This window comes from Mastigoproctus giganteus, chromosome 10, assembly GCF_048544385.1.
Source record: "Mastigoproctus giganteus isolate SK-2022 chromosome 10, ASM4854438v1, whole genome shotgun sequence".
In the NCBI taxonomy this organism is placed as follows: domain Eukaryota; kingdom Metazoa; phylum Arthropoda; class Arachnida; order Uropygi; family Thelyphonidae; genus Mastigoproctus; species Mastigoproctus giganteus.
This window is the reverse complement of record NC_143584.1, coordinates 197,485,085-197,500,436: the sequence shown is the minus strand read 5'-3', so window position 1 is coordinate 197,500,436 and position 15,352 is coordinate 197,485,085. Positions and strand designations below refer to the sequence as shown.

The 15,352-nt window shown below is 38.4% G+C and overlaps 1 protein-coding gene across 1 annotated transcript; it reads left to right on the top strand.

Moving 5' to 3' along the window:
* The first annotated feature begins 1,833 nt into the window (after positions 1-1,833).
* LOC150079743 (uncharacterized) lies at positions 1,834-4,476 on the top strand. Its single transcript, XM_090382674.1, has one exon. The coding sequence runs from the start codon at positions 2,415-2,417 to the stop codon at positions 3,444-3,446; it is 1,032 nt and encodes a 343-aa protein (XP_090238800.1). The 5' UTR covers positions 1,834-2,414; the 3' UTR covers positions 3,447-4,476.
* The last annotated feature ends 10,876 nt before the right edge of the window (positions 4,477-15,352 follow it).

Here is a 15,352-nt window from a genome sequence, read left to right as displayed (position 1 = left end):
CACTACACAGACGAGGAAACTTACTAGTTCCGCTCGTCTGAAACACTGAAAGGAAAAATATTTGCGAATCGGCAGGAAGAGCCGGAAATTATTTTACTAAGTATAACCTCTCCTACGAGAGTAGGAGAAGTCATACTCTCCTACTCTCGAGGAGCTGTTTATGTTTGGAGGATGGATTCGAAACCTTGAGAACATGTCACGATCATTTAATACTTGGTAAACCTTGGCACAGCCTACAAAAGTCGTCACCAAAAAAGCTGTGTGCTCTCTTCAAATTGTAAATTGTTGCAGCGGAATTTGAACCCAAGAACCATAAATAGAAGTCTGATTGTGTTTATCACAAGAAAACCGAAGAAACTACAGGAATTTTATGCGAATCGTGTGTCAGACTAAAAGATCCAGTACAGAAAATGGCAGAAAAATTCAAATCAGGCAAATAAAAAGGCCCAATTCGAATTGAACTATGCGAGGGTAGTTGAAGAACCTGGGATTTGATTAACATGTGCTTATACGAAAGTGACTTCTTTCTTTAAAAATTCTAACGATTTGACTTGACAGCAATCCAAGCCTGGACTGAGGAGCAGAAGAAAAAGACCATCTGGTCTGCTTAGTGTTAATTTGCACTTCTTTTTTTCACCAGTTGTAGTGTGTAAGCACGGTGTGAATATCATGAAGCCAAGCAGCCAGATTTTCTCGTGTCCATCACTGAAGCGGATGAAGGTGGTATTATGATATTTGGGATATGTTCACTTCCTAAGAACTGGGTTCAATCATACCGTAGATGGGGGGTTTTGTTTGCTTTTTTTGTCGTTTTGGACTAGCTTCGCCCTGCAGTCCCTCAATGTTACCCGATTACTATAGACTCTTTCAACACAACAACCCAACTATCCGATATAAAAAAAAAATTTAAACTGAATGGTCCGAGAGATATTTCAAATATCCATTCTCCAGATATAATTCCCATTGAGGAATGTTTGGGATATGGCGGTTCCGCCTCGCAGTTCTCTGTAACCACAATACAACAGCTGAAAAATATTCTGATGGAAGGGTAGTCAAAATCAGGGAGAATCGACTCCCTGAAACACTTAGCGAAATCCATGCCACGAAGATTACAACCTGCAATTCGGGAAAAAGGTGGCTGTACCTAAATATTGAATAAAGGTTTAAAATTTTTTGGCGGATAAATGTATATCTCTTTATTGAACATGCCATATGACTATTTTCCTTTTTCTTTCTTTCTTTTTTCTAGGAAGCCTATAGCATATTAATAGAAAGATCCCAAACGAATGCTGTTGATGGAAAGAACACCACCACAAGATGATGAATCAGCAGTAAAAACAAAATTTTAAAGAATTCAAAAAGAAAATATTTAAAACACTGAATATTTCTGATAATAATCGAAAATCTCCATATAATTCTGAATGAGACTTTGGGAACTTAGCAACTGCTTCGCCTGTTCTAATAAGGGTTCTGTGAATTTTTTTTTGTGGAGAGCTGTACAGCCAGCAGGACACCTAAATAAATAAAAAATAATTGGTACAATGCAAGCAGTATCAATCAAGAATATTACGAAAAAGCGACAACAGTTGATGAGCCAAAGAACCATCTGGTTATAATTAAATCCTTCCATAAAGAATGTGTGCGATCAAAGACTTTCACACATATATTCTTCCATAGAAGAAACCCTTATGAATAATCTAAATGATTGATGAAATAAGCTGAAGCAAGATATCTACAAAACATACGTCTAGAAAATGATATCAAAAGCTTATTCATGATGTTACCTGCTATGATGATTAATCTGAATTTAATCTACACACAACATCGAGTCCAATAGTAAAAAAAAAAACTAATAACATATGGTTTTTTCAGAAGTTGAATTTCCCCAGATATGTTCTTAACAGAGCGAAATCCAGTGCAGTTTTTCTTCTTGGCTGATCTCACGCAAAGTTGTCAACAGAATTCACATCGGTGAAGGAGTTTTACCAAGCACCACTAGTAAAAAGAGGTATTCAAAGTGTTTCTAAGAAAAACCCTTGGAGTTCTGCCATAATTGCAATGAACATTTCTCGTTCAGGACATCTCCAAATTCTCAATATTGACAATTACACTTGCTCAAAAACTTATGGTAAGAAGGACAAAGAAATAAAGGCCCTTCTATTGCATTAGTTGCTTCATAATAAGGAGAGATATTTCAGTTGCGAAACTTGTTGGAAGACGTTTTCACAGAGAATAAATCCTGAAACACCTCAGATAACATAATCAGGGAAAACCTTTAACTGTTCAATAAGCACTCAAAAATTCTCAGTAATTGGAAGTCTTAAAAAATCAACTCAAAGATCACTTTTTTGAAAAACCTTCATCCTTTCTAACTTATGGCATGAGTTTCTCATGAAAAGGATAGTTCCGTGAACATGTCAGAGTTCATACTGGGCGTACCTTTCGATAATCCAAGCTGTAATGAATTGTCGCAGAGAGAAATACTTGAAAATCATCTCAGACATGATAGACCTTTCAGCTGTCAAACCTGGGAGACATTGTCACGAAATGGGGAACTCAGAATCCATCCCAGATTTCATCCTGTACAAAAACCTTTCAGATGTCCAACCTGTGAGAAGAGGTTTTCGCGGAGAGTAGACCTACGAATCCATCTCAGAATTCATAATGAAGAAAAACCTTTCAGCTGTCCAACTTGTGAGAGGAAGTTCACACTGAGAGGAACCCTCAAAACGCACCTCAGAATTCATACTGGAGAAAAACCTTTCAGCTGTCCAACGTGTGAAAAGAGATTCTCACATTTAGGAAGCCTTACATCACACATCAGAATTCATAGTGGAGGGAAACCTTTCAGTTGTCCAACCTGTGAAAAGAAGTTCTCACAGAAAGGTACCCTCACAACACATCTCAGAATTCATACTGGAGAAAAACATTTCAGCTGTCCAACTTGTGAGAAGAAGTTCTCACTGAGCGGAAGCCTCAAAACACACCTCAGAATTCATACTGGAGAAAAACCTTTCAGCTGTCCAACCTGTGGGAAGAAGTTCTCAGATAGAGGAAACCTTGCAGCACACATCAAAATTCATAGCGGTGGGAAACCTTTCAGCTGTCCAACCTGTGAGAAGAAGTTCTCACAGAGAGGAACCCTCACAACACACCTTAGAATTCATAGTGGTGAAAAACCTTTCTGCTGTGCAATCTGTGAGAAGAAGTTCTTACGGAGAGGAACCCTCACAAGACACCTCAGAAATCATAGTGGAGAAAAACAAGTCAGCTGTCCAATCTGTGAGAAAAGGTTCTCACGGAGAGAAGACCTCCAAAACCATCTCAGAGGACATACCGGAGAAAAACCTTTCAGCTGTCCTACCTGTGAAAAGAAATTTTCACGAAGAGAGTCCCTCAGAACACACCGCAGAATTCATAGTGGAGAAAACCTTTTAACTTTCTAACCTATTAAAGGAATTCTCTCAAACACGAAACATCAAAAACTACCCCAGAATTCATAGTGGAGAAAAATCCTTTCAGCTGTCCAAATTATGAGAATTTTCATTCAGTGAAAACCTCGAATAAACTTATGCGTGGAGAAAAGCCTATCAGGTGTCCAAACTGCTTGAAAAAGTTCTCAAAGAATGGACACCTCAAGAATGATTTCATAGAACATGCTTAGGTGAAACCTTTCAGCTGTCCAACCTATGAGAAGTTCTCCCAAAGGAGAATCCTCAGAAACACACCTCCGAATTCATAGTGGAGAAAAACCTTAAAAAAAAAGGTAAAGTGCAGCCATTGTCAACCCACTGCAGGATGGAAGCCTCCTCAACAATTCATGCTGAGGGAAAATGGACCATAATCTGCCACGCTGGTCCAGTGCAGGTTGGCAGATCGACCGTATTCAGCAGTCAGGGGCTTGAACCCCGGTCTACTCAAAGAGCGTGTGCTACTGCACTCCCGCTCCTGACCACTGGGCTACGGAGGCCTCTGGAGAAAAACCTTACAGCCGTCTAACTGAGAAATTCTCATGCAGAGGATCTCTCAGAACACACAACTCAGAATTCATAGCGGAGAAACACCCTTGCGACGTCACACCTGTGACAAGGACTCCTCAGTGAGAAAAGGCCTCTGAATCCTTCTGATTTCATACTGAGAAAAACCTCATCTGATAGTACACACCCAGGGGAAGCAATATAACTGTTTATCCAGTCTCGAGGTTCATACTGGGCTGAGACATTTAAGCTGTCCAATCTGTGAGAAGTTTTCACAGAAGAAAATTCAAAAAACAGTGTTAGCCTTCCTGTGGGAGGACGTTTTCGGCAAGAACTCTCAAATTTATTTAAGGCTTCATAATGAAGAAACCCTTTTCAGTTGTCCAATCTGTGTGAATCGGTTCCCTCAGAAAGTTCAACAATCACATATAAGAGCACTCACTAACGAATAGCCTTGCAGCTATAAAACCTGTTAAGACGTTTAATCAAAGAAGTGTCATATATATATATATATATATATATATATATATATATATATATCGAAGTGAAACCTTTCAGATTTCACTCATTAAAAGAAATTCAAAATTTCTGTGGCAATTCATAGATATCAGATTTTGCAGTTCTGAATCCTGCACAAGAAGTGCATGATAAATGCAACTAAGAACGTATGTCTGGAGTTATAATTATTTGACTGTCCCACACATACTCGGCCTTTATGTTCTAAAGTCAAAAGGTTTACCAACATATTCACTGGGATATCTAGAGCGGAATGGGGCCTTTTCCAAAAAGCGCTACATCTCTACTATCAGGCCGTTTTCTTCCCGATGGTGTCCTTTGCTGCTGTAGTGTGGTTCCAAAGGGTAGGAAATGCCAAATTCTGGCAAAATGGCTACAGAGAACAATGCTTCTAATCATTACCGAGCATGCCGTATTGTCTCTACACCCGGCCTACTGGTCATCTTCAGCACTCTTGATTCTTTGCTGATTTTCTGTGACCTTTCATATAGTATCAAAAAGCGAATTCCTAACAAGGTCCTTGATATCGAAATCAACCTTCACTCAAATGTTAATAAAACATATTAGTTTGGAACGAGTTTCTCAAAGGCTGTCAAACTCGATGGATATCACTATTCTAGGTTTAATAATTAAAATGTTTATTATATTGTCACTTATTTGCCCAACTAGAGGATTAAAACTTGGATTTCTCTTATTCTTGAAGCATCATTGATCAGAACGGAACTTGGCTCCTGCAACGAAAAGCTATTCTCATTTGGACTGTGCAACACTGAATTTTACTTCTTGTGGTGAAAAAGAGCTCTGGAGTACATTTCTAGTGTCAACTGTTCCAATGCAATTTACACTGTCACTTGAGGTCTAGTCTTCTGACAGTCTCTCAAAGTCAGGAGCCACTTGTTTTGCAGGACCAACATAAATTCTCTGCTGTGCTAACTTTTGCTGTAAAAATTTTTTTAAAGTAATAAAATGCCACAATTTAAATAGAAATGTGAATGCTGATGCTGTTCTCATTAGTGGTGCGAATGGTAAAGTTACCACTGCTAGTAATTAATTTTGATTTGCTAAATTTAAGCTTATATATGTTATCTGATGCTCTATTGATAAGTTTAAGTTTTGTAAATACTGCCTTTCAGGTGTGGGGGAAAACGATGCGAAATTCCGTAGATGAGGTACTTAGAAAACGATAGTTATATATATAATACGCCATAGGGTTACTTTTTTCCCTTCTCTGGAATGGGCCACAGAGAATATTGCTTCACCGACTGGTAAGGCACTACCTCCTGTGGGTTGAGTTTGTCTCAACAATGAGGCCCTGAGATTTATCTGTTAGACTAGCCCACCATCCCATGATATGATTGAGTACTAAAGCAGCTTTCCAGGTGATTGCTGCTTCCGGGTACCCTAGTGACCCGAACAACGCATCAATATAACATACACAAATAATTCGAAATTAATACTACGCCTGGCCAATTGACAGTAGTACTGTACTTCAGAGAGAGAGAGACACGAGGTCGGTTGGAACTACCGTTCTAGGAGCCGCCCCTTTCAATAAAACATGTCCACGTGTTCATGTGTGCTTATTGAATTCGATCATAGGAAAAACACTTGATCTTCATGATTTTCAGAAAGGTGTTCATGTTGGAGCACTTTGAGCAAGTAGCCACTACGAAAAAACAAAGGAAATCATTGATTTATTGGAAGCAACCATCTCAAAGAACAGACTTTGAGAGGAAAAAAAAAAAGAGAGAGAATTCAGCTCTATAAGGGAAAAATGTGGCAGAAATTGTGTACTGAGTAACGAAATCGTTGGAATTTAAAGAGAATTGTGTGGCAAATGGCTGAAAAATTCATTTTAGGCACGCAAAGGCCTATTTCAACTGAAATATTCTGTGGGATTTGAAGAATAACGAGTTTGTTCGTCGTGTGCCTATGGGTCTGCACATTGTAGCACAATGGTATCGTCACCGTCCTCAGCACACCGGATGGAAAAGGCCCGGTTTGAATCTCGTCGATGATGTGAGTTTTTTCTTCCCGTGGCTGAGTTCTTCGTTCTTAGGCGTAGATAGCAAGGTCCCCCACCTTTCGGAAACTGGGGTTTTTCTTCCAACAAAACCAACAAAATTTACAGACACAATGCATATTCAAATAACTTTCGGATGATCCTAATGTAATAGTTTGTGCATTGTGCGTTTGGAGAACGATCATACTCAATCATTTCTTTGGATTATATTCATATCCATATGAATTAATCTCCCAATTTTGAATATAAATCGATTAAGAAAAGTCGACATAATTGAATGATTATTAGTTAGAAACTAATAATCATTCGTTTACTACACTCTTTCTCTCGATTATTAATCATTTGATTACGACAATCACTAGTGACTATATTGATTTCTACAAAATATTGAAGGAATCCATTGGGGTGTTATTTCCAACACCAAGAGTGGACTGTAAAACAGTGCAAAAAAGGCGATGTGGTCAAGAAAGTCTTGGCTTACATATTTCTGTACCAATATACGGTTAGCGTGGAGCGTGATCAATCCTAATGACTACATATCTACACAGACTCGTATCCACAAGTCAAATAGCTGGAGATGAGGGGTACGTTCTCTTGACAAAGACCAAGTCCACGCATACTTTAAGCAGGTTTTGTTACCTGTAATTAATTTTCTTTCTGTCGTTACGGACTAAGTACATTATGCGGTGCTTCATTTTTATGTTTTTGCTTTCTAACGTTGACTACAGGGACTAAGACAGTTTTTAGATTCTACAGTAGAACCAACTGATGATAAAATTCTAAATGGGGAGCACTCAAGGAATTAATCTTGGAAGCTAGTAGGATTTTCAGAGCAACTAAGATATACTGTTCAAGTTTTAGACCTAACTAGACGACAGATGAACTAATGAGACCCTTGGCAGAGAAGAAAAATGCATGGGACTTACATAAATTATAGGCGACAAAGAAGACTATTGTAGTTAAAAGCTAGTCTGGAATCAAGTCACAAAGGCAGTTAGGCAAGCGAAGGCAGACTACGGGAAATCTTTATAAAAGGAGGCAAAGAAAAAACAGCAAAGATTTCTTTACTTATGTAAATTCTAGAAGGAAGGGAATGAATCAAATTGCTCCTTTTGATATCGATGGTTTGATATCAAAAGGTAAGGGGCAAACTAAATGAGTATTTTCCATCAGCATTCACACATGAGGAATTCAGCAGAGAAGTTATCAAATTCTGTCAGGGGATAAAATGATTTTGTAATAACTAAGAGCAAAGTGAAGTAGAAATTGTTGAAGTTAAACATGAGAAAGACAGCTCGGATAGATTGGATGTTTTCAGTCATAACAAGGGATGCAGAAAATGAAGGAAGTATGCGATTAGTCAAATTATGAGAGCAATCTTGGATTCAGGGGAGATTCCCCACACTGATGATGTGCAAATATATCCCCAATTCACAAAATTGGATCAAAGGGTGACACGGGTAAATACAAACATGTTATTTAACTTCTGTTCCGGGGAAAATAATGTAGTCACTGGGAAAAGAAGCAATGCAGAATCATCTGGACAAGACTGGAGTTATGGTACTGACACAGCATGGGTTTCTTAATGGGAAATCGTCTCTGAATAATTTTATTGGATACTACGATGTGATTACAAAGGAAATGGATGCAAAATATAATTCGAATATCATATACTTCGATTTCAGAAAAGCTTTTGATCATTGTTTTTCATGAAAGACTGCTTTACAAATTTGTGGAATATGACATTAAGGGCAAGTTGCTGATATGGATAAAGGGATGGTTGAGTGCGAGAAGATAGAGAGACGTAATCAATGACTACCGCTCTTTGTGGATTAATGTTATAAATGTAGACTCCCTGGACTCGATGTTCCGCCCATTGTTATTTTCTATTCTCACTGATAATGATAAAGTTGTTGTTGTTTGTTGGATTTATTGGTGCAAGGGCTACTAAGGCCATAATGCACCATTTACAATAATGGTAAAGATAAAGCAAGCTTAATGTTCAAGTTGGCAGGACTGTTAATGACAGTAACGGAAGTACACTACTGTAACAGGATCTAGAAAAGTTGGTCAGATGGGTTGAAAATTGGCAACTGAAGTGTACTTTGAAATATGCGAAGTACTTCATATGGGTAGCAGTAACCCCAGAGTGGTGAACCAGCTGTGAGGTACTACGCTATGGGTAGTACCGCACAGCTGGTACGCATTTAGTTTACAATGAAAAAGACCTGGGATACATATAAATTAATGGGTAACATGAAAGCCTATGAAAGATATAAGCTGATCTATAACCAAGTCACAAAGGAGGTTAGGCAGGCAAAGGCAGATTATCAAAAATCTTTGGCAAAGGATGCAAAGAAAAACAGCAAAGAGTTCTTTATTTATGTAAGCTCTAGAAGGAAGGGGATGAATCAGATTGATCCACTTGATATCGATGGCTCAACTGTTGATGATCCTGCTCAGGTAGCTAACCAACTAAATGAATATTTTGCATCGACATTCACACATGAGGAGTTATTCAGCGAGGGGAAAGCCAGAGGTGTATTGAACTCTGGCAGTAAGCTAGAGAATCTTGTAATAACTGAGAGTAAAGTGGAGGAGAAATTGTTGAAGATAAACACAAGAAAGGCACCTGGGGTGGATGGGATCTATCCAGTTATATTAAAGGAGGCAGCAAAGGAAGTAAGCAAACCCTTAGCCATAATTATGAGAGCTTCCTTGGACTCAGGGGAGGTACCTATAGACTGGAGATGTGCAAATGTGACCTCAATTCACAAAGGAGGATCAAAGGCTGACACAAGTAATTATAGACCTGTTAGTTTAACTTCTGTTCCAGGAAAATTAATGGAGGCACTGGTTAAAGAAGCACTGCAGGATCATCTAGACAAGACTTCAGTTATAGCTCGGACACAGCATGGTTTTGTTAAGGGGAAGTCTTGCCTGACCAATTTGATTGGATACTATGATGCAGTCACAAAAGAGCTGGATGCACGGAATAACTTTGATATTATATACTTGGATCTTAGAAAGGCTTTTGATACTGTTGCACATGGAAGACTGCTGCACAAATTGGAGCAGTGTGGCATTGGAGGCGAATTGCTGCTATGGATAAAGGGGTGGATGAGGCGGAGAAGGCAGAGAGTGGTAATCAATGGACACTGCTCATCGTGGACTAATGTTATTAGTGGAGTCCCTCAGGGTTCAGTGTTGGGTCTATTATTGTTTTCTGTATTTATAAATAATATTGATGATGGTATATCAAGCTTAATGTCCAAGTTTGCAGACGATACAAAGGTTGGCAGGGTTGTAAAGGACACTACTGACGTTATGCTGCTGCAACAGGATCTTGAAAGGTTGAGCAGATGGGCTGAGAGGTGGCAAATGAAGTTTAACATTGACAAATGTAAAGTACTACATATGGGAAACAGCAACCCCAGATCAACGTATCAACTCTGTGGTACTACACTGACAGTGGTAGAGAATGAAAAGGACCTGGGGGTTATCGTTTAGGCAGATATGAAGTTCTCTGAGCAGTGCAGACGGGCTGCAAGAGTAGCTCATGGTGTCTTGTCAATGATATACAGTAATTTTTCTAGCAGGGATAAGGAGGTGTTATTCCCTTGTATAAGGCAATGGTCAGACCACACGTTGAGTACTGTATACAGGTCAGGAGACCTCATTTCAAGAAGGATGTAGAGCTGCTGGAACGAGTACAGAGAAGGGCAACAAGATTAGTGAATGGAACAAAGGGGTGCTCTTACGAAGAAAGGCTTAAGTTTTGCAAATTACAGTGTCTGGAGACTAGGCACCAGCGAGGTGGTCTGATAGAGGTGTATAAAGCCATGGGATTCTTCCTTTTGCTCAGAATAATCACCTGAGAGGACATAAATAAAGATTGAGGAAAGACGGATGTAGGATAGATGTGCGGAAATTTGCCTTTTGCCAGCGGGTAGTTGGTTGGTGGAACAGACTTCCATCCCTTGCTGTGGAAGTTGATAGTCTAAATAAATTTAAGGCTCAGCTGGACAGGTATTTCGAACGAACAGAGGGGTGAAGCGGAAGTTTTTTTTTTTTTTTTTTTTTGCTGATGCTGCATAAGCTTGCTTTCTTGGATCATATACCTCTACTAATGCTAATGCTAACATGAGGAGGCATAAATTGAAATGAAGAAATATATTTGTAGAATAGATGTGGGAAATTTCGTGTACCCAACGGGTGGTTGTTGGCTGGAACAAACTTCCATCTGTTGTTGTGGAGGTTGATATCTTAAATAAATTCAATGAAGAACTAGACAAAGCTTTGTGACTAATGAATAATTGCAACGGAAAGTTTTTTTTTTTTTTTTTAGTTTCGGCTGGTACTGTATAAGCTTCCTTTTTTGCATCATATGCCATTGCTAACGTTAATATAAACAAACGCTAAGATCTCGGATTTTCTTTGGATACAAAAATTAACAATTTTTCAATTATGTTTATTTATTTATTTATTTATTTTGTGACAACACTTTGCATTTTTGTGTTCATATTACGATACAGACACCGTAGAAATTTTGACGTCGTTCCGTTCTTTGGGAAGCTCCATAACTCCACAATTCCATAACTAGGAGTCATAAATTCAAATTGCCGGATTGAGGTTTGTGTGTGTGATTAGATAGATCAGCGAGTTGATTACAACTGGAACAAGCTTCGTTTCACTATATGGCGAATACTAAATAAATAAAAATATGTTAGATGCAGCCAAATTGTGGCTAGATAGTTTTCAGTTTCGTTATCTGGGCAGAGGCGTAGATAATGGTCAATATCAAAAATCCGATGAGGATGATTTGAACTCACGCAGAACTTCAGATCGTCGGCAAAAGAAACAAAGTTAGAGTTACATGATAGGAAAGGTTCCAAAACAGCTGCGAAGAGGACAGTTGAAAGCACACTCCCTTGCGGGATATGTAATTATTATTAATAAAATAAAAACATTGTTATATTATTATCCACGAATTTTATTAATATCTGAAAATTGAAACGTTTTTAACGCCTGCCGATGACTAACGGTTAACCAAAATACGGTTAAGGGGATTAATCTTTCCTTCTACGCACACGCAACAAAGACCGTAAGAAACTCTATATGAAAATGTTATCTTCCACTTGACCAGCACAAAATATATACTATAATTTATAGAAGACCCTTAATCGGACGGAATTTCCAATGTCCCCTTTTCCACTCTCTGGCATCACAGCTAGGCATTACCACGGCGTTTGTAAAGTAGGACAGATTGTCTTCAGGCTGTCTTGAATATAAACAGTCATGTGACATCCACCAATGGCGAAAAGGACGCAGTGGGGAGACCGAACGTAACAAACCGGTTTAGTTTCTCAAGAAAGAATGGAGTTCCCAACTCATGCTGTTCCCTTCGCTCCCTTTGTAATGATGTCTCTTGGGATTAATTAGTGAATATTTTTTTAGTACAGTTTTGCGATTTTCCAGTTATATTGATGCCACATTGCTGTCGGTGGATACAAAAGGTAAGAAATTTATGATTTAATGGAATAAAGTAGTGGAGGTTACAATTTACAAACGGGTACCGCTACTTGTGAATTTTCCGTATCTTGTAGTACTAGATGTAAACGATGTAGAGTAGTGGTACTGATGTGAACGATGAGACGAAGAATACGAAAATAATGAGGAAGAACAACGCAGAGCTTTCTTTCTGGAGAAACCAACAAGGTGGACAATACTGCAGGGATTATTATCACGGAAAAGTGGACACTTTTGGAAACAGTAGCCACATCATTTTTAATGGAGAACCAAAAATTAAAAGCCTTAAATGAAGAAGTTAATATAAGAATTCGTTTATTAGAAAAGATTATCCAGTCTCTTACTATAACACCCCAGAGGAAGGAAGATAATGGGAAAGCATGCGAGAATAAACGAATGCAACTGAAAGATATAGAGCAGGTCGATCCTGATACACAATTCACCGTCCCTAAAAGTTCATATGCAGAATTGACTTCATCAGCATCAGCATCTTCATCTTCATCTTCAGCGACAAGACCTAATAATGATAAATGTTCCTATTGTAAGGCTGGGCCACCCAGCCTTCTTTAGTGGGGTTTGGGTGGCCCAGTAGAACATTAAAATAATCTTTTTTGCTACGGTGAAATAACTGTCCTTTTAAAATTAATTGTGCGGTGTTGCACTGTCTTGAGCTGTGCATACTGCCAATTACATTGAGCTCATATCACTTGAGATTTTATTATTTTTTGGTCATGTGAAAAGGATAACTCTTTCAATCAAATAGATTTTCTCTAATTCTAAGAAATTCATTATCAAAATATTCGCTGTAATTTACAGAAATCCCTCAATTGGAAGAAACTTCAAATTACCACTTTCTCCCTCTTTGATGTCACTGAACAAAATATCTCCCCCCCTCGTCCCTAAAGTAGGGCGGATTGCCTCCAGGCTGTCATGGGAAGGAATAAAATAAGTCACGTGACACTCGCCAATGTCAAGGTCCACTAAAAGAGGAAAAGGAGCGCAGCGGAAGAGGGAGTGTTTGATTTCAAGCACGTAGACAAAGCAGTTCAGTTCCTCAAGAGGGAATGCAGTTCACAAGTGAATCTTACTTCTGCTGCCTTTGCAACGGCATTTCAGTGAAGATTAGCGAAGTTTTTGGTGAAAGAAGATTACTCAGTGAAGTTTTTGGTGAAAGAAGATTAGTCAGTGAAGTTTTTGGTGAAATAGTTTCGTGATTTTTCAATTACAGCATACTGATTCCACATTACTGTTGATGGATATGAAAGGTAAGTAATTTACAATTTAATGGAATAAAATAATGAATTGCAGAACTCAAGTAAAGTGTAACAACGAAGTCGAACTTTATTTTTTATAATTATTTTCTCAAATAGATTTAGCACTTAATATAAGTGCCATTTTGGAATTTTCAAACCTTTGGATTGAAAATCTATATCATCACGTTCTATACGTTTTCACTCTAATGTTAAAACTTTAGGTGAAACTAAAAATCCCAAAATGGCGGTTTGGAAAAGAGGGAGAAAGCAGTGATTGATGGGTTGTGACTCCCCCAGCTTTTGTGAGCGAAAACGACTGAACACAATATGTGGGAGTTGAAATGAAGAAAAAGAAGCAGCAAAACGCCAATTTTTCCAAAAAACAAGAAACAAAAATTCGCTGTACGTGCAACCGTGATTCTCCTCGCTCGTACATAAGCAGACGACCACACGTGCGTTTATGATAAGATTGCTCTTTGTAAAAGTACAAAATGTCTAAAAATCTCTTTTTTTTTTTTGTTTTTTTTTTTTTTAATCTTTGAAGTGTACAACAATATATCTTGTACACGTTCGTACTATGACTTTAAGAGTAAGAGATCTGTAGATTTACTCAACAAAGATTTACTCAATATTGAAACAAAGTCGGGAGTTAGGGTTAAATTTGAAAGTGTCTGCAATTCTGCAGAGACACGACAAGAGTCAATCAATTCGGCCCTGGAGACATTGTGCAAGGTTCAAGGGAAAAAATGTTTTCAGCCTGGTCTATGCTTGTAACAGAAGACTGTTTTTACAGAGATGGAATAAAAATACAGTTAAATAGAAAGGGTGCAAGAATATTTGCTGATGCTATCGAGGGAGTGTTAGGTGGGTCGGAAAACTGTAGATTGCGGGGGATTCACAGAATAAATAAATAATGATAGCCGCAGGCAGAGGCGAAAGTGATTCTTGCACTCCTTCTATTGGAATGAACAGCAGCCTAGAGAGCAAGTTTTCTACTCTTAGCCTGTTCAAACTCTAGTTTGCACTGATTAATAACTGCTTTACAATTGTTGCCAGCTTTGGTGTAGGCAGAAAATGAAACCGAAGAATTAGTTAGGAATAGCCATGAGATAAAGGCTCCATTGTACAATCACCAAGTTGTGATCTAAGGTGACTAAAGGACCTAAAGGACTTTGACCATATACTTAGAAGGGTTGTTTGTGAGAAAAAGATCAAGCATGTTGGCTGTATGGTTAGGATTGTAAGGTATTATGGTAGTTAAGTGAACAATCTGTGCGAGGTCATTAGTAATTGCAAAAGCCTCAGCATCTCGACCAGCTGTGTCTATGTGTCTAGAAAACGGAATCCAGCTGGTGTTGTGAATATTAAAATCGCGAAGGAAAATTAATCTCACTGTTAAGAAAGTTGGACTGGACAAAGTCAAATTGCAAAGAGAGGTAGTCAAAGTGTACTAAGTGATTGGTGGAGTTGGGAGAACGATAAAGACAGCAGATGAATTTGAGAGCAAAGGTAGAGATATTTTAAGCCACACAGATTGTTCACTAATGACCTCACACAGATTGTTCACTTAACAACCATGATACCTCACAATCCTAACCATACAGCCACCATGGTTGATCTTTTTCTCACAAACAACCCTTCTAAGTATACAGTCGAAGTGAATGGTCCTTTAGGCACCTTAGATCACAACTTCGTGATTGTCTCTTCTCCAATGGAGCTTTTATCTCATGACGATTCCCAGCCTCGTATTGTTTGCCATTACAAGAATGCAAAATGCGGTGACCTGCGAGATTTCCTTTCTTAGTTTCCTTGGTCGGATTACTGTTTCAAAGCTTCTGATGTCAACGTTTGCTCAGATCAAGTCAGTGAAATTATTCTTGCAGGAATGGAATCCTTTATTGCAAACTCCAATTTAAAATCTCGTCCTTTATCTAAACCTTGGTTTTCCAATAAATGTGCTAAGGCTATTTAAGAGAAGAATGTTGCATATCGTAATTGGCTTGTTTCCAATTCTCCAGTTTCATTTTCTGCCAACACCAAAGCTAGTATCAATTGTA